Genomic DNA, 22,861 nt, shown 5'->3' with positions numbered 1-22,861 from the left:
ATGGTATTTTAGTCACTTAGCATCAATAGTTTGCTTCCAGTAAAGAAGGTCGGCCACTAAAATGTAAACACAATCATCTTCCAATTCTTAGAAACCTGAAGCCTGCTTGTAAAAGCAGAATTAGGAAGAACTGGGCATGTTTATAAAGTGTTATGTGTAAGAAGGTGAAAGTGGTGCTACTTATTGTGTACTCATATGGTAATGATAAAGTTGTGGAAAAGAAGAATAGGCTTTGGGACCAGTTGGATATTAATGGAATACAGTGATCCCTTGGTTATTGTGCATCACTGCCACTGTGCCTAATGCATGATAATGAAGTTGCACAATAACCAAAGCACAGAACCTATGGGATGTATCCTAGTTAGTACTAGGCACCCCACTTTAAGCCAAAATTTTCCCTTTTACAACAATTTAAACCCGCTAAATACATACATACAGGCATTGCCTGATAATCGGGGAATAAAAGAAACAACATTTTGCCCTTCTGATGATACAGAACAGGGGACATACCAAGGAAGACCGTCCTCTTGGGCTTCACTTGCTTCACTCTTTTGATGATCTGACCACCACAATTTCAAATGCATGCAGTTCACTTTGTGTATTCTTCAATGATGCAAAAAACATTGTGCTTTTCTTTATACTTGGCATCAGCATGCAAGGGTTACCTTGCATCATCATCAACACATTACAGTGGGTCCATATTTATGTAGAAATTTCATTCCTTTTGCACCCCCACTGATGGACTGAGAGAGAGAGAGAGAGAAACTGTGGTAACTCAGGGAGAGAGAGAGCAAAACTATGATAACTCAGAGAGAGGGAGAGAGAGAGAGAGAGAGAGAAAGGGGGGAAATGGAGCAAAAGTGCATCTGCAGATAATAAGAGAGCAAAGGATGCAACTTTCTTGTGTATGTCCTCATTTTCTTAATTTTCTCGTATAATCTTAGGGTGGGACTCAAGAATTAATAAGAGCGGGGGATAGAAGTAGCAGGAGAGAGAGAGAGAGCAAAACCATTCTTTTGCAAGTCAGTTAGAGGTCAAAATTGCCTGCCTGAGCTCAGGTTGGCAAGTGAGTGAGGGGTGCAGAATTCTTGTTTATTTCCCCATTTACCTAATTTTCTCTTATTGTTTTCATTTATAACATTTGGATGTGACTCAGACATAAGAGAGAGGGTAGAAGTAGCAGGAGGAGGAAAGGAGAGAGAGAGATTTTTCTTCCAGTCAAATTGAGGCCAGAATTGCCTGGCTGAACTTAGGTAAACATCCCTCAACAAGTGGGTGAGGGATGCAACTGTGTATTGTATTTCCCTGTTACTTAATTTTCTCGTTGCCTTCTTTTATAACCATTAAATGTGACTCTAAAATTAATATGAGAGTGGGGTAGAAGTACTGTATGTATACACACGTGCAGTAATCTCTCAATTAACCTGTGGAATTCTGCCAATCCCCACACCGAATATCACAAAATGACGAATGTTGCATTAGCATCCCTATATGGCTATTCTTTCAGTGTTTAGTCGGATAATGACAACCCTAAGCTATTTGTCTTGACCCTGTGTCCTAAAAACTCTCCATCAAAAATACCCATGAGTAAAAAATTAAAATCAAGCATAAAATGCAATACAGTATTAATTCAGTACATAAGTACAGTAATACGATAGGTGGGGGCGCACACCATCCAATCACTCTATGTAGTGCTGTTCTTGGGTACCTGTCCTTTCCTCACTTCCTTGCTTCTTTCCTTCCTTCCTCTTCTGTCATTTTTTAATTCATTCTTTCCTCTTACTTCTTTCCACGGGTAACTCTACACTGAGTCGCAAGCCAAATGGTTTCCTGTGCACCAGGAAACGTTTATTACATTGTGTGGTAACCATTTAACCAAATTGTGGTGCCTGGTGGTTTATTGGGAAATTGAGGTGCTCCAGTCGAATTCAGATGGTGCAAGTTTATATCCAAGGGGTGCTTGGGGTTTATTGTTCACATAATACCACTCAGGCATGAGTGAGTGTGGTCACTCTCATCTGTGTCAAGACCAACTTGCTTAGCCCCGGGCTCTTACTTTTCTCATGGGGCAACAGAGGATTAGATGATGAAAGAATGAATATAATCAAAATCATACAGTACTCACCTAGTGTTCGCATTAATGGAGGGTAGAGTACGGTTGAGTCATAATTATACGACAGTTGTTCAGCTGGAATGCGATTAAACTGAGGTTTTGCTAAATAACTCTCAATTCAGTTTAGCGAAGAACCATAATTTCAAACTTGGCAGGCCTTTTCGCGCCACCTACCATAGTTTACAACGCCTTTGCTGGGGTGACTGTCGGGCTGTGCACCGCATTTACGATGTGTTCGAATATGGTGCAGGCGCTCACCATCCACTCACTCGATGTAGTGCTGCTGTCAGGTGTCTGCCCTTTCCTCTCCTCCATCCTTCTCTCCTTCCATCCTCTTCTGGCTTTCTTTCCTTCATTCTTTCCTTGTCCTTCTGCCTATGGGTGACTTTACATTCCCTGTTCTGTCATTCTTTCCTTCATTCTTTCCTCTTCCTTCTGCCTTTGGGTGACTTTACACTTGAGTGACAAGCCAAATGGTTTCCTGTACACCAGGAAACCATTTACTACGCTGGGTGGTAATCATATAACTAAATTTTGGCGCCTGGTGGTTTAGTGGGTAATTATTGCACTCCAATCGAATTGAGCTGGTGATGGTTTATATCCAAGGGGTGGTTGGGGTTGATTATTTATGTAATGCCACTCAGAGATGAGTTAGGCTGGTCACTCTCATCTTAAATGTCAAGACCAACTGCCTAGCCCTGGGCTCCTACGCTCCTCATGGGGCAGCGTAGGATTGGATGATGGATGACTGGATGAACTTATTCCTGACTATCCATGAGCGATAGTTCTAAAATTTCAGTTAGTTCCGTTTAGAATTTCTTATTATCGTAACTAACAAACTATCTATCCATCTATCTATCTATTGCCAGACGCCTCAATCCCGTTTGGGGTGGCCACAAACAAATCGCCTCCAAGTCGCCCTGTTCCCCGCCATTTCACTGCCCTGCTCCCAACTCACACCTCCCTCTCTCGTATACCTCTCCACCCCATCCCTCCATCTCATCCTCGGCCTCCCCCTCCCTCTTCCCTCCTCCACCTCACTCACATACACTCTCTTCGTCAGTCTTTCACCCTCCATCCTCTCCACATGGCCAAACCACCTCAGTGTGTTCCTCATAACGCTTCCTATCACATCCTCATCAGCACCACAACGCTCCTTTATATCCTCATTCGTCAGCCTGTCTCTCCATGTGACTCCACAGGCTCCTCTTAAATAACTCATTTCCACTGCTCTCACTCTTGACTTGTGTCCCTCCAACAACATCCAAGCTTCACTTCCGTACGTTAGAGTTGGTATCACAGTACTGTCATGTAGTAACTTTTTCACTTCCATGCTCACTTCCCTGTTTCTTATCACTGCTTTCAAAGAACCAGCAACCTTTCTTCCCTGCTGTACCCTTTCAAGCACTTCACCCTCCAAACCTCCATCCTTACTCATCACACTACCCAAGTACTTAAACGTACTCACATTTTCCAATTCCTCACCATCCAATCTTGCTGTACATTCACTGACTTCACCTCTCTCAAAGACCATCACTTTACTCTTCCCTACATTCACCTTTAGATTCCGTTTCTTACACACTCTTCCAAACTCATCCACCAACCCTTGCAGCTCCCCTTTGTCTTCACTCAACAACACAGTATCGTCTGCAAACAACAGTACAGGGAGTTTCCAAACACTATCCTCTCTCACCAGGGCCACTCCAACATCCACTACCCTACCTTGTACCTCTTTTATTACCCCATCCATGTACAGATTGAACCACCATGGAGACATGACACATCCCTGTTTCAACTCAACTTTCAAAGAGAAAAATTAACTTAGTTCACCATCCATACGCACTGCAGCCTTAGCACCATCGTACATACTCTTCACAGCATTCAACAACTTCCCATCTACTCCATATATTCTTAACACTTTCCACAATCCTTGTCTATCCACCCTGTCATATGCTTTCTCCAAATCCATGAAAGCCTCATACAACTTCTTTCCCTCCTGTAGAAACTTTTCCACTAAAGATCTGAGAATGAATATCTGATCTACACAACCTCTTCCCTTCCTAAAGCCTCCCTGTTCTTCTCCAACTAATTTCTCTGTTCTTTCTCTAACTCTGTCAATAAGTATCCTACCATACACTTTTCCTATTATACTAAGAAGACAAATGCCCCTATGATTACCACACACTACTTTTTCCCCTTTTCCTTTGTACAAGGGAATAATTATACCTGACTTCCAATCCTTCGGGACTCTACCTTCCTCCCAGGCCAATCTGCACATCTTCCACATCCATTCTACTACTATCTCTCCCCCATGCTTCAGCATTTCACCACACACTCCATCAATTCCTGGGGCTTTTTGAAATTTATAAGTACTTTGCCATTAATTAATTGTTTTCTATTACAGTTTTACATAATAGATGTCTTCTTCAAAGATATAAGAGGAGTATTATCAATTATCACTGACTGAAACCTTCTGGATACTCTGCTGTCACTTCTTAGGCCGTCTCATAATGTAAATGCTGTACAATACTGTATGAAGTTGTACATATAAATTCAATACCAATAAGAATACAGTATGATGTAGTACTTTTACAGAACACATACTCTGCCAGGAAGGGATGCTGTTGAAGAACACATACTATGCCAGGAAGGGATGCTGTTGTCACCATGGGCTGATTCCCAAACTTCCCACTCATTTAGCGACCTTTATTTGCAAAATTCGGTGGAAGTTCGGTTGTGATTTGGCCGTTCGTTATATCCAAAATTCACATTACCGGGGTTCGTTATATTGAGGGTTTACTATATATATATATATATATATATATATATATATGTTGTATAATCATTTTCGTTTTCGTCGTCTTTTTCGTTTTTAAAGGCTCCAACATGCTTGCATGTGTCGGTCTTGGTCACCTAATGGCGGCTCTCCACGCTGCACGATCCATTGCAGCCTCCCTGTTCAGTCCCTTAACCCTTAAACCGCGGGCTTGTTTTGCTTTGACTTGCGGCTCCCGCGGGCATATTCGGGCTCCAACAGACTCTCTAAAAATATTTGCCAAAAATCAGTTATTAGTCCTAGAATATTAAACCTACCTCTTCCTTAGCCTTTATCATTCTTTTTCTATGTCTATCCTCCTCTCTTCCTATTTCTCCCATCTTTCCTGTCACTTCTTATTGCTTTTCTTTCCTTCACAGGTGGCTTTACATTGAGTGACAAGCCAAATGGTTTCCTGTAAGCCAAGAAACCATTTACAATGCTGGGTGGTTACCATATAACCAACCCATACGTGCTTCCTAGGTGTCAACAAGTGGGTTGGTGGAGGGTTAGTGCCCCTCCCTGTAAAATAGGTAACTCAAAGTCAAGTGGCCACCCCTTACGGGATTATGGCGTCTGGCAATAGATAGATAGATAGAATATTAAAATCACATATACTTATGGCACATACCTTCAGCATTCTCCTTGGGTGTTTGTTGAGCCTTCGTCGAGTACCGTAGGACTTGTGGAGACCTCTAAAGTTGGGTAACGAAGTCTCCACTTTACACTTCCTGACAACTTGTAATATGATTACCACAGCCTGATATTATCACTGGAAACACTATTCTATGATTCTCAAATAGTTTGGAATCCATACTCCAAAAAAAAAAAACACTGTGAAAGCAGTTAAAATTACGAGGGCATATGACCATCCCACTTCCGATCGTTCGCCGCTAGTGTTGTCTGTTATTCATAAAAACACTCACAGTTTATATTTCTGTTACTATATAACACATATATATCTACAGCCTTTATCCATAAGTTTCCTTCAGTAATAGTAGTTTATTGTCACTGTAGGGATTCAATTTCTTTCAGTAAAATACGTAGCATTCACTTTCTCGTCCTGTATACTAGCATTGAGAGTGAATGTCACTTTCACCTTCACTCTCATAACTCATAGTATTCATACATGCTAGAGTGAAACTTTCACTTTCATTACTCCTAGTATATATACTCGTATTCTTTTAATACTACTCATTTACATTTCTATTTACATTCTCTATTTTATTTACATTATTTACATTTCTATTTTATTTACACTGTGTTATGCACTGTCACTTGAAGTAACTTATAAAACTATTTTCCACTGTTCACTTATATTTACATTCATTGCTTTCACTTGCTGTTTACACATTATTTACAATTCCACTTGCACTGTTTTACTCAATAAAAAGATCGTAGTCACTCTCTATCATTTGTCAGCCCTTTTCCTCTTTCCACACGAGGTTTAGTAGGGGGTAAAGGTCACAGGAACCTTTGCATGGGGTTATAAAGCGGCAGAAGTTAGCAGGAGCTAATCAGACATACTCCCATCTTCAGAGACAACAGTGAACTGATAGTAGTGGCCTCCTGCCGCCTGGCTAGGGTGAGTGCAGTACTACCAACTTCAGCCCTGTGAGACCTGCTAATATATAGCAATGAAATGATTGCAGGAAACCAAGACAATACATAATAAATTAGGTAGTTCCAGGTGAATGTAAATATCGCCTAGGGTTCTCCCTTCCCTCCTTATATGTATATTTATTACGAATATAGATTATACGGCATATTTCAAGGGGAAATAAACAGCGAAAATTAGCGAACGAGTGCACGTGAGGTGTTGTCAGATGATAATGAGCCAATTCTAGATGTATGGCACTATCACTTACCTTATTTCTTTTTGGTATATATTATTTGGTATAGGAATAGGGCATAGGGCTTATTTCAATGGATGAAATCAGTGGAAAATTCCAGGGAAGATTTACTTAGCATAGCACGGCCGGGCAGGCGAGAGGATAGGGTAATGGAGGGGAGGTAGGGCGGGGAGTCAAGAACGGGGAGAAATGGCTAAATTGTCAACAATGGATGGGAGTACAGATGAGATTAGGAGTGCTGACTAGTGTTGGACATTAGCAGTACTGATAGATGATACAAGCAAGCCACCACTTGAAAGCCCGGGCGAATTCAAAATAACACAGAATCACAGAAGTGTCGCCCTGCGGTATGATCCCTTGCTCCCAAGCGTCACGAAAGTGACGCCCCGCGGTTAAGGGGTTAACCCTGAGGTCACACTTAATGACCTCATCCCATGTCTTTCTCAGTCTACCCCTCATAACCCCACCCCCAATATTAACACTTCTCACCTTCCTCGCCCAATTATCTTCCCCCATCCTCTCCACATGTCCAAACCATCTCAATCTACCTCTCCTTATCACAACACCAATACACTCCAGTCGCATCCTACCTCTCAACTCTTCCATCGTAAACCCAGCCCCTCCAGGCCTTGGACGCAGGGATGCACTACACATCCACCCAATCATTGTCATTTCTGTACGTCTGAGCCGGCGAATATCTTCCTCCTTCACTGCCCAGGTCTCACTACCATACAGCATTACACTCCTAACACATGCTGCATACAAAGACCCCTTAGCACATAGGGAGAGTCCTCTCAATGTCAGAAGAGGCAAGAGCTCCCTGAACTTCTTCCAACCACTTCTCACCCTAGCCACAGAGCTAGCTCCAGCCCCACCTCCAGCACACAACATGTCTCCCAAATAACAAAACTCTTCCACACACTCAAGAGATTCACCAGGAAGTTCAATCCTTTCACGCCTGACAATCTCCATCATCTCTCCCAGACACGCCGTACACATAAAATCAGCATTATCTCGCAATCTACCTCTGATACCACTACATCTCTTGTGCATCCATTTATCAAAAACACCGCGCAAGATGGAATTACTTCCCACGCCCTTGTGGCAAACTGCACATGGCCACTCTCCCTCGTCTTTGACAGTACCGCCACGAACTCTAGATATCATCACTTTTGTTTTACCTGCATTTACCCTTAAGCCCTTGTGCCCCATACCATCTCTCCACTTCCTAAACCTTTCCTTCGCCTCCCTTTCGTTCTCTGCAATCAACACCAAATCATCAGCATACAACATCTCCCATGGGAGTCCGTTTCTAAAGTCATGTGAGAGGACTTCAAGTACCATGATAAACAAAATGGGACTCAAAACTGACCCCTGATGCACACCAACATTCACGGAAAACTCATCACTCAAATCTCCATTCACTCTTACCTGGGTGCGAGCACCCACATACATAGCCATAACCACCCTAACCAGCCACTCCTCCATGCCAAACTTTCTCATTGCCCACTTCACCACCTCTCTAGGGACTCTGTCAAAGGCCTTTTCCAAATCAACATAAACAAAATACAGATCCCTTCTCCTACCAATATATTTTTCCTGAAGCTGTCGAACAATGAATATAGCATCAGTGGTCCCCCTACCTGGCATAAACCCAAACTGCATCTCATCAATATTCACTCTTTCTCTAATCATACCTTCTAAAACTCTCTCCATTACCTTCATTATCTGATCTAAAAGCTTTATACCTCTATAATTTCCTCTATCCAGGGCATCACCCTTCCCTTTATACACATTTACAATTACACTCTTCAGCCAATCATCTGGGACAACACACTCATAAATAATCCTATTTATGAGGTCAGTGACTAACCTCACCCCTATATCGTCTGAGGCCTTCAACATTTCGGCAGTCAACCCAGACACACCTGCTGCCTTCCCCACCCTCATCCTGCCTATTGCCTCACTCACAGTAGCAGCATCAATCAAAGGCCAAGGGCCAGACACTGGATCTGCTGGCTCCAAACCTTCCCTGTCCCAGTCAAACTCCTCATTCAACAACCGGTTATAATGCTCTCTCCATGCATCTTTAATATCCTCACTGTTCACCACTACCCTTCCTTCATCATTCTTCACACACTGCTCACCTATAATATCCCAATAATCCCTCTTCACCTGACCTGCCACCCTAAATATCATATTTTTCCTTTCCCCATGATTTATGTTGTCAAGTACGAGTAATAGTCTCTGTGACTCAGAATTTGCCCTGTATACCTCTCTTTTAATATAAGGCCAAAAAGCATTTTATTGTTGTGAGTGAGTTTTGAGGCATTTTGGGAAGAGGGCTCAGTCTCATATTGCAATGAGCAAGGCCTCACAGAGAAATTATAGTTCTTCATTCCTCCATATAAAATCTTACATATAGAACATGTGTAAGACCTGTAACTGATATATATTTTCTTATAGAGGGCAAGTTGACAAATTTGGAGGACAGTCATTATGCCTTGTGAGTAAATGCAACTATTATTATTATTTTTTTTTTTTATAAATAACAGAACGGAGGAAGGAAAAGCAAATGAGTAAAAAAAAAAAAAATCCATTCACCATATTACCGGTGTCCTCTGTTTATAAAATATCTGTAACAGTTAGACTTGAACAGTTGTGGGTTGAAATTTGGAGGGAAACAACTCTGGGGAAGTGAATTCCAGAGAGATGCAGTTCAGGGAATGAAAGAATTCTGATAGGCAGAAGTTCTGCAATATGGCTGAGTGACATTCCAGTCATGAGCACTGCCAGATGCCCACGTAGCACGAGGGAAGGCATGGAGAGGTGGCACCATGGACGCAACTTCGTCTGAGCATTTGCCAAAAAAATATCTGTAAAATAATGCAAGGGAGGCAACATTCCTTCGTACCTGCAGGGGAGGTAGTTTATATGTAATGGCAGGGTTGTTAATGATTCTAACAGCTTTGTTCTGAATTTTGTCTAGTTGTCTTAATGCAACCTCTCCACAACCATTCCACAAGGGTGTGCAATATTCAAGCTGAGAGCGCACATGACTCATATAAATTATAGCTAACTGCTCATTGGCAAAGAAGTTACGGACTCTGTACAATAATCCAAGTTTCTTTGAGGCGGTTTTAGCAAGTGATCTGACATGAGAGGTCCAGCTGAGGTCACTATTAAGTGAGACGCCAAGAATTTTAATACTTTTGGAGATGGGAATATTAGTAGCACTGAAGGTAATGTATGAATCTGGCAGTATCTGTCCATTAGTAAACTGTATATATTTAGTTTTACTAGCATTAAAAGAGACAAGGTTGTTTTGTCCCCATTCACTGATTGTAGATAGATCTTGATTTACAGAGATGGCTGTACTGAGTTGAGAGGTGGAGATATTAGACTTTGTAAATGGATGTCTGAGTGTGAATGAACTATGTAGTGTTGAGTCATCTGCATTTGAGTGAATGGGATTGTTGGTGACAGATAAGAGATCATTAATATGAACCAGAAATAGGGTTGGCACCAGAACTGATCCCTGCGGCACGCCGGCGTTTATTAAGTGGAAATTGGAATATACATCATCTACTTTTACTCTTATTTTCCTGTCACTAAGATATGAAGAAATCAAAGGAACAAAAGACGTTAGTCCATAGCAAGAGAGTTTGGACAGCAGGGAACAGTGCCATACTCTGTCGAGAGCTTTAGAGATATCAAGAGCTACTGCATGAGTTTCTCCAAAAAGATAATTGATTGATGACTGATATGAGTTAAGAGATTGAGTATGTCAATGGTGGATCTTTTGTGGCGAAAACCATATTGTCTATCACTAATTAAGTTGTTGGATTCAAGATGTTTAACAATGTGCTTATTAATTAAAGTTTCAAATACCTTACCAAGAGAAGATGTGACAGCTATTGGTATGTAATTGGAGGGGTCAGACGAACTTCCTTTCTTCGGAACTGGGTGGATATTGGCTTCTTTCCGTGAATTTGGGAATAAAGAAGTACGTATGCATATCTGAATAATTTAGCTAGGACAGAGGCAAGTTCAGGGGAACACATTTTCAAAACAATTGGCGGAATTCCATCTGGGCCTGGAGCTTTGTTGATAGGTAAATTGTCTAGGATGGATTTTACGTATCTTGTCTGTATTTTAAGTGGGGGCAGTTTCGGGAGAATCAAGTTCCAGTACTGGGACATTCTGGCTGGTATCGTCTATGGTAGAGTTTCTGGCAAAGATACTGGCAAACAAGTACTGATGCACCCAACCCTCAGGTCTCAGGATGGTTCTTTCAGTCACCTTTTGAAATAAGTCACAAGTGCTTGTACAGCTTTTCATGGGTGCCTCCCACCATGCTTTTAATGAGTGAAACATGTTGATGATTTTTGGCCTCAAAATGCAGTTATTTTTGGAGAATTTGCAATCATGTTTCTTCCAGATTGTCATTTGCCATTATATATGCTTGTCATAAATTTTTTTACCTTTTAGCTGAGCATGATGTGAGGAGGCAAAATGTGGATGAGAGGATTCACATGACTCCATACAGATTTCGCAAACTTGATGAACTGACCAGAAACTCTGACATCAAGATAAACCAGGCGGGATTTCAAGTAAGTGAAAGTGAGGCTGTGACACATCTAATGTCTGACTTGGCTCGTTTCTCTGACTGGGGTAAAAATAATCTTGTTGTTTATAATGCATCAAAGACTCAGTTCTTACACCTACCAGCGTGACAGAATCTTCCACGGGAGTACCCACTAATGTTTAATGATATTGAGCTGAATCCTATATCATCCTTGAACTTGCTTGGGGTTTCATTCACTTGGGACTTATCTTGGAAAGATCATATTGTTTCTTGTAAAATCTGCTTCCAAGAGATTGGGTGTGCTAGGCCGACTCCATTCCTTCTTTACCCTTGCACAGTTGTTGACTTTATACACGGGTTTTATCCGCCCCTGTTTAGAGTACGAGTCTTATGTGTGGGGAGGCTCCCCACATACAGCTCTTCTCAATTGGGTGGAGTCAAAGGTTTTTTGTCTCATTAACTCTCCTCTTACTGGCTCCCTTCAGCCTCTGTCTCGTCACCACACTGTTGCATCTTTATCTCCTTTCTGTCGCTACTTCAGTAGTCACTGCTCCTCTAAACTGTCTGCTTGCATTCCTCCACCTCTACGATGGGCGCGTAGCACCTGTCTAGCAGCAAACTCTCATCCCTTTTCTGTCCAGCTCTCTAATGCAAAAGTTAACTGTTACTCCCAGTCCTTCATTTATGCAACAGGTCAACTCTGGAACCGTCTCCCTCTGTCTGTATTTCCTGCTAGCTATGATCTCCAGTCTTTCAAATGCAGTGTGTCCAGCCATCTCAAAATGATCGGATCTTGAATTTGGCTCTTTCTTGTATTTTGTTTTTCTCTTGGAAGGAAAGTATTGCAGGCTTGTGGCCTTTGGTTCCACCTTCTTAGCATAAAAAGAAAAAAATTATTAATCATAGGGATTTTGTATACATTACATAATGAATATTATATGTAGCACTTCTGTCCAAACCCAGGATATGAGATCTGCGTGCATAATATGCTTTTTATTTTATAAAATCAGGAGGTATATATACTGTATTAAGTAATTAAAGTAGGAGAAAGTGAGAGGAAGGATTTTTAGTAGAAGTGGATAGCTAAAGAGAAAATGTAAATTAAATGTTGGTAAAACTGAGGTATCAGATAGAGCCAGGATTCCGGAGGCGTGAATGATGAGTTTATGGAAGCATGGCCCATTGGAGTGTGCAAACTTGGGCTGTCTGGACATTGTTACTCCTCATCCTGCCCTAGGGTGGGAAAGGAGGTCCGGATGATGATGATGATTAAAATGTGGTTATCATTATTCAAGGAAGCAGAAGGTCAGAATGCACATGATACTGTACCATGTCCACCAGGTAACAAAACTCCACCACACATTCAAGAGACTGTATTCCTAATTGCCCTCCATATGTTAAAACTAACAGTGAGAGTGAGCTTTATAAAAGTAGCAAGGAAATTGGGGACAGAGTAGGCAGTAGTAGAATTAATGTTTTTTTTTTTTTTTTTTTTTTTTTTTTAAAGAGAAGGTTTATTGTGTTAACTGAGAATTTGAATAGAAGCTAATAGATAATATGGTGGTGAGGGCAGGATAAAGGAAAATTATTGACAAGGAGAGTAAGAAAAGTGCAAAAAGTAATGGAGCAGAGGAAAAGCCTCCAACAGGCTCAAAGAAAGCTAAATAATGTAAAGGTGAGAACTGAATGTAAAAGAAGCAAGTGCTCGTGGGCCCTTCGGGCGTGCTCCTGAGGAGGGCTCTCGCGCTGCGCGCTCACTTTCTCATGGTTTGCACTCATTTCCTCGTGCTCCTCACTCGTTTCCTCAAACTTTGCGTGCGCGTTGCGATCATTTCGGGTAATTCAAGTTGCGTTTATGTGCTGTTCTAGTCTAACGTTGTCACTATTGGCCATCAAGGCGACATCGAAGGGTCCATGATGATCTGTTTATGTGCTGTTCTAGTTTAACATTGTCACTTGGATTTTTTGCAGCTAACCAATTGATCGTGTTATTTGCAGCTTTGGGAATGGAACCCAAGTTGTCCGCACGCAAGTCCGAGATATTAACCACTCGGCCACGGCAACTGACCGGGCGCCAGGGGCAGTGTGTTTTGGTCAAAATTTGATCGCTTATTAAATATAGTAAAAATTTTTCAATCGTGATGGGACCAGGTTTTTTCATATCAGCAAATTTTTTGCGATTTTTGTGCCAAGTTTGGTGCGGTTTGAATGTGTAGTTTCAGCTACCCAAAATACACACACACACAGACATATGGGTACTGCTATAGTATATTAGATATAAAGCCATCAAAAAGTCTACGGTCAACGCAACCCTAATTTCACGCACTTATGCCGGGAGAAGCATTTTAGGGTCAAAATTGATCGCTCATTAACCCGAGGCGTCCCATTGACGTATGGATACGTCACCACGTTTTATCACGGTGACACCCGATGACGTATCCATATATTTTGCAATTGCGAGGTCCGTCATTTGCACACTTTTTAAGTTTCATGGGTGATTTTTTGAAGGCACATGTGGAAGACCTTCCTCTACCCAGTGCCAGGTGGGGATAATGCCTGGCCCCACCTGACCCCCCCACCCCCCCTGCACGCACTTTTCTCGGCAACTCACCTGTTAGCAGTGACCAGGCCAGTAAAGACATGTCACACCACGGTCTCTCCGATGACAAAATTCAAAGCGAAAGTGATTCCCGAGGCAGAGGACAAAGGAAGAACAAGCAGAAGTGATCAGGCGGTAATGTCGTAAAAGAAGCTGCCATATGTTGATGTTTTTGGTGAGTGAACAAGCTTATATTGCCTATATTATTGTCTGAAAACCAATATACACTCAATCCTCATAAATCGCGTGTTCATAAATCACAGATTCGTAAATCACGGCTAGGTGGCCGTCAGACTGCTGGCAACCTCAAATCACTGTTAAGTCACGAAAATCATGGACCTAGGCACCTAAGAGGGCATTTTCCAAGGAGAATTGTAAACCGCGGCATTCAAATTGAAAATCGCGACTCAACAACCAGTCACCGCACGTCCCTGGTGGCAAGCGTACATACTAATGCCACTATGTTGTTCTTCTTGTCCCGCCAGTCCTCACGCTACAGACCGTCGCCGTGGAGTACGAGAGCTACATGCCTTTTTTGTGCAACTTCCTCCCACCTCCTACCTGCCATGGCCCCTCCCGATCCCTTGATGAAGCGCTCTAAGCAGTATGGCGTCAAGAAGTTGCCGCAGTTGTTGTACAGTCAACGTTTGGAGCTCATTCGTCGTGTTGAGAGGGGAGAAAAGTTTTCAGAGCTGGTGAAAGAGTTTGGGAAGAACAAGTGCTGAGAGGTTCTAAGCTCTTCCCAACACCACCCCACTCCATTCACTTATGCAATTTCATCATACGATTAAGGTGAGATCCCTTAACATTGCTTATTTCTATTAATACAGGCACTGAATATTTCTAAATTTGTATTTTTGTGTTTGATGGTGCCTAGATAGGTGTAGGTAGGGTGCTGTGGGGGCGGGTTGGCCAAAGTCCAGACCCAAATTCATTTTTCACATAAGAGTTATCATTCGTAAATCACGGAATTCGTAAATCACGGCAGTGGTCCAGACCCAAATTGCTGCGATTTACGAGGATTGAGTGTACTCTTGTACTACATATAAATTCGTACCAAATAAATAAATATCTAACCAGTTATGAATGGTTTTAAATAGCTATCCCTCTCATAGAAAATGTTTTCACTCGAAGCCTTAGAGAACACGGTAACAAGGTAAAGGTACTTTTACTTCTACTGTATTTCTAAACTCAACTAAGCACTTTCTCTGAATTTTCGATGTTTCTCATAAAAAATGGAGGTTTTAACCAAAAAAAAACTTTCTAAAATCTTTCGGGATGGGGGGGGGGGTCATTGGTGAAAAATCTGCTGGGACACCGCAGGTTAAATATAGTAAAAGTTTTTCAATCATGATGGGACCAAGTTTTTGCACATAGGCAAATTTTTTTGTGATTTTTGTGCCAATTTTGGTGCAATTTGAATGGGTAGTTTCGGCTGCCCAAAATACACACACACACACACACACACACACACACACACACACACACACACACACACACACACTACACACACATGGTTACTGCTATAGTATATTAAAAGTAATCGAGAGTGCAAGAGAGATTAGTGGGTGACAAAGAAGACTAAAACATCATGCATGGCCACCCTCTAAAGTGGGGCTCCTTGGAGTTGGTGTGGAATTGTGGTAGCACTTAAGTCATGTGGACTAAACAAAGGGATAAACAATGCAGTATACTTAACCCCTTTGCACACCTAAAGTTTTCTGTAAGTTTGTGTGACATGATCAGAGAAAATACCATAAGGGCAGCCTGGACTCTTGCACAAAAGAAAACATTCTCATGGATTTTATTTGCCCCTGAAATTGGTATAAAATTATACCATCATTTTTGCTAATGTTTATGCTTTAGGATAAGCTAATAAAAACACACAAAACTGAAAAGTAAAAGTACAGTGAAAATACCGAAATGCAGTGAGAACGATATTTTTCCACAGTGCAAATATCTTCCCAACACCTTACCACAATATTTTGCCTGCACCATGCAAGAGCTAAGCATATGTCTATATGAAGAATTTCACAAGCTTGTGCTTGGTGTCTATAGAATTTTGATATGACTGATAGTTTTTGAGTAAATTGCCAAAAATCATGCAAGGGGACCCTTCCCGCCCTCACTGAAAGCCAAAAGGAAGCCAAATTTTTTGAAAGTGTTGGCCTTGAAATAGACACCTTCCCTTATGATGCAGCAAAGATTGACTCACTTCATGCCAAAACTTAGTTTTTGGTGAATATTTTTGTCCAAAATTGCCTAATCAGCATCCCTTCAAACCAACATTGATAAGTGCATCATAGTGCTTCAGCCTAACACCATTTTGATTCATTTTGTGTCATCATGTGTGAGGGGGTTAAATTTTCCCACCATGTGTAAAGTTTCAGATTGTGCCACATGGAGAACTACCATCAGGTGAAAATGACCTACATATCCTGGCATGATCAGTGGTCTCATAACATAAATAATAAAATACAGTACCTTTTTTTTCTTTTCTTTTTTTTCTTTTTTTAATGCTAAGAATAATGAACCAAAGGCCACAAGCCTGCAATAACTGTTCTTTCCAAGAGAAAAACAAACTACAAGGGAGAGCTAAATTCAAGATCCAATCATTTTGAGACACACTGTGTTTGAAAGACTGGAGATCATAGCTAGCAGGAAATACAGACAGAGGGAGACAGTTCCAGAGTTGGCCTGCTGCATAAATGAAGGTTTGGGAGTAGCAGTTAACTCTTGCATTAGAGAGTTGGACAGAAAAGAGATAAGAGTTTGTTGCTAGACAGTTGCTACGTGCCCGTCGTAAAGGTGGAGGAATGCAAGCAGACAGTTCAGAGGAGCAGTGACCGTTGAAGCAGCAATAGAAAAGATATAAAGATGCAACAGTTCGACGAAGAGACAGAGGTTGAAGGGAGTCAGTAAGAGGAGGAGAGTTAATGAGACGAAAAGCCTTTGACTCCACCCTGTTGAGAAGAGCTGTATGTGGGGAGCCTCCTCACACATGAGTTATTAATAGCTGTGTTTAATGCAATGTCTTGATGTTTCTGTCACTTCTATTGTATATTTTTAACCCCACTGGGACCTTGACATGTTTCAGTTATCACAGTGGTCCAGGTATGCCAAGTTGTACATATTTCAGATGTCAGACATTCATATCATGTAAAGGGAGAAGCTAGGACTAGCTTGCATGCCTGCTACTCTGGTTGTGTCTGGGTAAGTCACCAGACTCCTGTTTAGCCCCTCCCATTTCCCATGTTCACCCAATCATTTCCTGTGTTGGTGTCTTGTTTCTCTTACTGCCTGGATGCAATAAATCTTAGGTGATGAGTGAAGAGAAACAGTAACCATTTTTCACCAGAAAAGGCACATGTGTGTCCATTATTTCACAACTTTTTTTTTTTTTTTACCAATTTTCCCTCCAGATGAGTAAAGGTAGTGAAAATATGAGTGATAAATCCATGCCAGGTGAAGTTGATAGTGATGATCCTGCAGGTATTGATCTAAGTGAGTAAAATATACTTTGGAAGAGTGGGAAATGGAGGGTGGCCAGGTGCTTGTGCCCAGCAGGGTTGAAGACCATCTCCCACAGCCCAAAAGTCACAATTCACTGCCATATTCTCAGGTGTAAATCATGTGCCTGACCTCACATATTTTCTCACTGAAGGTGATGCATACATGTATTAACATTTTATTTGTGCTAATAATTTAAAAATATAAATGGTTAGTTCATATGTAAACTCCCAAGAGTGATGGAGTCCTCATGATGCAACATTTTGTGACTCACGTAAGGTATGGTACATAAGATAATGTACAGCATTAGTTAAATTATGTTACCATGTGTATGTGGACTGCGGAAAATATATACTGATGCTTTGTTTGTGCTTTTGTAGCATTAAGGATTATTATTTTTATTATTATTATTATTATTATTATTAAGTGGTACGTGGGGGCGCTCACCATCCACTCACTCGATATAGTGCTGCTGTCGGGTGTCTGCCCTTTCCTCTCCTCCATCCTTCTTTCCTTCCATCCTCTGCTGTCTTTCTTTACTTTATTCTTTCCTTGTCCTTTTGCCTGTGGTTGACTTTACATTCCCTTTTCTGTCTCTCTTTCCTTCATTCTTTCCCTTCTGCCTGTGGGTACATCTACACTGAGTGACAAGCCAGATGGTTTCCTGTACACCAGGAAACCATTACTATGCTGGGTGGTAACCATATGACCAAATTTTGGTGCCTGGTGGTTTAGTGGGTAATTAAAGTTCTCCAGTCGGATTGAGCCACTGCAGGTTTATATCCTAGGGGTGGTTGGGTTTATAGCTCATGTAATGCCACTCAGGGATGAATGAGGCTGGTTACTCTTATCTTAAATGCCAGGGACAACTTGCCTGGCCCCGGGCTCCTGCGCTCCTCATGGGGCAACATAGGATTAGATGACAGATGGATGGATTATTATTATTATTATTATTATTATTATTATTATTATTATTATTAAATGAAAGGCAGGTACACACAGTTGTCACACATAATGTAGCCTCAACAAGAAATCAAAATTATCTGAGGTATGAGGGTCAGGGATTGCAGACAGCATCTAGTATCAAAGAGGTTAATATTATGCGTAACTATAGTTCGCTTAATATTCTGGCAGCATTTTACGTAGTATCGTAATAAGTTTCAGAATGAGCCAGGTGGAGATGATGAAAGTTTGGATACAGAGGAAGAGAATGATGGTTCAGTGTTCATCGATGATGATAAAGAGGAGCCAGAGAGACATAACCACACAGTGGAGGTAGCACCTGTGTCTGCTGTGTTGCGGCGTACCATAGAACTGGCAGTGTTCTGCGATGAGTCCCTGTACCGGAACTTTCCCCAGAGGATTAACACAGACCACAAATCAAGATTAATAAATTATATTCTTACTCTTGTTAATGCGGTGAGTATGATACTAATTATGCCTCAGATGTCTTGAGTACTATTGGATTAATATTTCTTGTCACAGAATATTAGCACAGGTATTGATACAATACTTTGATTAACTCATTAACAGTAACTTACTTCAATACAGTATACGACCTGCCTCTGACTGCAGCATGTTTTAAGCAAGACCCATGACAATTAAATTTCCTGTTTATTATTTAATTGGTGCTCATTTTGGCTAAAGTACAGTAGATATTGTCCTAGAAGTTTTTATACCCATAATTCTGTCTGTTCTCATGTATTTCATACCTGTAAGTGATCACTGATTAAAGAAAATTTTTATATTTTGGGAGGTTTCTTGGAAAAATTGAAATGTCAGTAAAGGTAGCAATAAAGCTATGACACATATAAGACTCAAATTGCTACACATACTCTCCATTATATGCTCTTTGATCCACTTTGGGGAAAGACAAGGTAGTGGATATCCCAAAGCCACAGATTAGGGGTTAATACAGGTTGTCCAGAAATGGCTGGCCATATACCAGGGGTAGTGAGGAAAGTGAGTAAAAGTATTGGAAGAAGTGAAGTAATAACATGTAGAGCAACTTCATAAGCTAATGGACAGTAGGTATTCAAGATATATTGTATATTTCTGTGCACTCTCTTAACCAACCGCATCCTGTTGACGTATATAAACGTCCGAACGTTTTGTCACTGTGACTTCTGTTGATGTATATAAACCCACCACAATTGCAAGGTCTGTCATTTGCACATTTTTCAAATTTCACGCATGGTTTTTGGTACGTATATACGGGACACCTTCCTCTACCTGATGCCAGGTGGGACAATGCCTTACCCTGCGTGACGCCTCCCCATTGTCTCGATAGCTCACCTGTTACCAGTGACCTGGCCAGTAAAGACATGTCGCGCCACGGTATGAAATTCAAGGCCAGAGTGATTCCCCAATCGATGACAATGTGGAGGACAAAGTTTACATAGCATTAGAGGAAGAAACAGTCAGAAATGATGATCAGGTAATGTCGCCAAAAGAGCTGCAGTATGTTGATGTGTTTGGTGAGTGAAACAACACTTATGTCACCTATATTACTGTGTGAATATACTCTTGTACTACATATAAATTTGTACCAATTAAATAAATACCTGTTTGAGTGGTTTGGAATAGTTACCCCTCCCATCAAACACGTTTTCTCTGGAGCCAGGCCCCATAGAAAACACAGTCAGGTGATGGTGTACCGGCATTTTAACCCCTTAACCGCGGGGCGTCACTTTCGTGACGCTTGGGAGCAAGGGATCATACCGCGGGGCGTCGCTTTTGTGATTCTGTGTTATTTTGAATTCACCCGGGCTTCCAAGTGGGGGCTTGTATCATCTATCAGTACTGCCAATGTCCAACACTAGTCAGCACTCCTAATCTCATCTGTACTCCCATCCTTTGTTGACAATTTAGCCATTTCTCCCCGTTCTTGACGCCCCTCCCTACCCCCCCTCCATTACCCTATCCTCTCGCCTGCCCGGCCGTGCTATGCTAAGTAAATCTTCCCTGGAATTTTTCACTGATTTCATCCATTGAAATAAGCCCTATGTCCTATTCTTATACCAAATAATATATACAAGAAAGAAATAAGGTAAGTGAGAGTGCCATACACCTGGAATTGGCTAATTATCACCTGACAACACCTCATGTGCACTCGTTCGCTAATTTTCGCTGTTTTTTTCCCCTTGAAATATGCCGTATAATCTATTTTCGTAATAAATATACATGTAAGGAGGGAAGGGAGAAGCCTAAGTGATATTTACATTCACCTGGAACTACCTAATTCATAATGTATTGTCTAGATTTCCTGCCAATCATATCAGTGCTAGACAAAGCTGTTTCAAGATATGACATTGGTAGCTCTGAATATATATCTCCTAAGTAGGCCTCTAATCTATTTTCGTAATAAATATACATGTAAGGAGGGAAGGGAGAAGCCTAAGTGATATATACATTCACCTGGAACTACCAAATTTATAATGTATTGTCTAGATTTCCTGCCAATCATATCAGTGCTAGACTTAGCTGTTTCAAGAAGTAATATTGGTAACTCTGAATAACCCCTAGCAGGCCTCCACGCTGGCCCTCCGTTATCAGTTCACTCTCATCTTCCGAAGCGAGAGTACGTATGTTTCTTCTTGCTGACTTCAAGGCCTTTTTTCACCCCCATGCAAATGGCCCTGTGACCTTTACCCCCTACTAAACCTCGTGTGGAAAGAGGTAAAGGGCTGACAATTGATAAAAGAGTGACTACGATCTTTCTGTTGAGTAAAACAGTGCAAGTGGAATTGTAAATAATGTGTAAATAATGTGTAAACAGTAAGTGAAAGTAATGAATGTAAATATACGTGAACAATGGAAAATAGTTTTATAAGTTATTTCAAGTGACAGTGCAAAACACAGTGTAAATAAAATAGAAATGTAAATAACGTAAATAAAATAGAGAACGTAAATAGAAATGTAAATAACGTAAATAAAATAGAGAACGTAAATAGAAATGTAAATGAGTAGTATTATAAGAATACGAGTATATACCCTAGGAGTAATGAAAGTGAAAGTTTCACTCTAGCATGTTTGAATGCTATGAGTTATGAGAGTGAAGATGAAAGTGACATTCACTCTCAATGCCAGTATACAGGACGAGAAAGTGAATGCTACGTATTTTACTGAAAGAAATTGAATCCCTACAGTGACAATAAACTAATACTGCTGAAGGAAACTTATGGATAAAGACTGTAGATATATATAAGTGTTATATAGTAATAGAAATATAAAGTGTGAGGGGTTTTATGAATAATTAATAAATGACAGACTACCAAGAGCGAACTAGTGCCAGTGCGACGATCAGACGCGCTCGTAATTTCCATTGCTTTCACAGTGTTTTTTTTTTTGAGTATGGATCCCAAACTACTTGAAAATTGTAGAATAGTGTTTATAGTGTTTGTATCTGGCTGTGGTAATCATATTACGGGTTGTCGGGAAGTGTAAAGTGGAGACTTCGTTACCCTACTTCAGAGGTCTCCACAAGTCCTACGGTAACCGACGAAGGCTCAACAATCATTCCAGGAGAAAGCTGAAGGTATGTGCCATAAGCATATGTAATTTTATTATTCTAGGACTAATAACTGATTTTTGGCAAATATTTTTTGAGAGTCTGTCGGAGCCCAAATAACCCCACGGCACACGCAAGTCATTGGTAAACAAGCCCGCGGTGTAGGGGTTAAAGCTCAGGTGAGCGATTTCTCTGTGAATTTTCGATGTTTCTCATAAAAAGTGGAGGTTTTAGGAAAAACAAAAATCGAAAATCTGCCGGGATTGGGGGAGGTCATTGGTTAAAAATCTGCCAGGATGGGGCGGGTTAAGCTTAAAATTAACATTACCATACTGGTAATGATTGCGACCTCATATCTGGCCCATGTGATGTAAATGATGCAGCTCATGACACAGCAGATCCTGAATTACTGCTAAATGACCTGCATTTTTATGGTGTCCATGATAATGTTCTTTTGCACCTTTAGTCATATCTGTCTAACAAATCTCAGAATAGTTGTGGACAACACTTTCCTTGTGTCTGGTTCTCTTTCTGTTTGGAGTTTCTCAAAGACTTATTTTAGGCCCAGTTCTATTCACAGGTTAAACTAGCAGTTTATCATCCTTGCTTGATGCACGTGATATTTTCTATAAGTTTTTTAACTGATGACACTGAATTTTGTTTAGATGACAGAAATTAATGATATCAAGAATAAACTGGAACCCTTGATGTCTGATATTAAACTCTGGTATGGGGGTTCACATATGGTGTGCAGAATGTGGAAGGGGAAAGGATTCTTGAGTTTGAGAAGGGAGTGAACATGATTGTTTGCAACATGCATTTTTGGACGAGAGAGAGAGAATAGGTTGATTACATACAAGTCAGGGGGAAATA

The 22,861-nt window shown here is 41.0% G+C and overlaps 1 protein-coding gene across 1 annotated transcript in view; it reads left to right on the top strand.

Moving 5' to 3' along the window:
* The window catches only part of LOC145412391 (uncharacterized), a 235,392-nt gene that overhangs the window by 53,288 nt on the left and 159,243 nt on the right, over positions 1-22,861 (top strand). Inside the window, exons 5-6 of the mRNA XM_080282280.1 lie at positions 11,273-11,394; positions 18,643-18,897. Coding sequence (XP_080138406.1) covers positions 11,273-11,394; positions 18,643-18,897 — 377 coding nt within the window. The remainder of the gene's footprint in view (positions 1-11,272; positions 11,395-18,642; positions 18,898-22,861) is intronic.

This window comes from Coenobita brevimanus, chromosome 93, assembly GCF_032717465.1.
Source record: "Coenobita brevimanus isolate Jiangsu-jjx chromosome 93, ASM3271746v2, whole genome shotgun sequence".
NCBI lineage: Eukaryota > Metazoa > Arthropoda > Malacostraca > Decapoda > Coenobitidae > Coenobita > Coenobita brevimanus.
The sequence above is the reverse complement of the archived record's forward strand: the minus strand, read 5'-3'. Positions and strand labels throughout refer to the sequence as shown.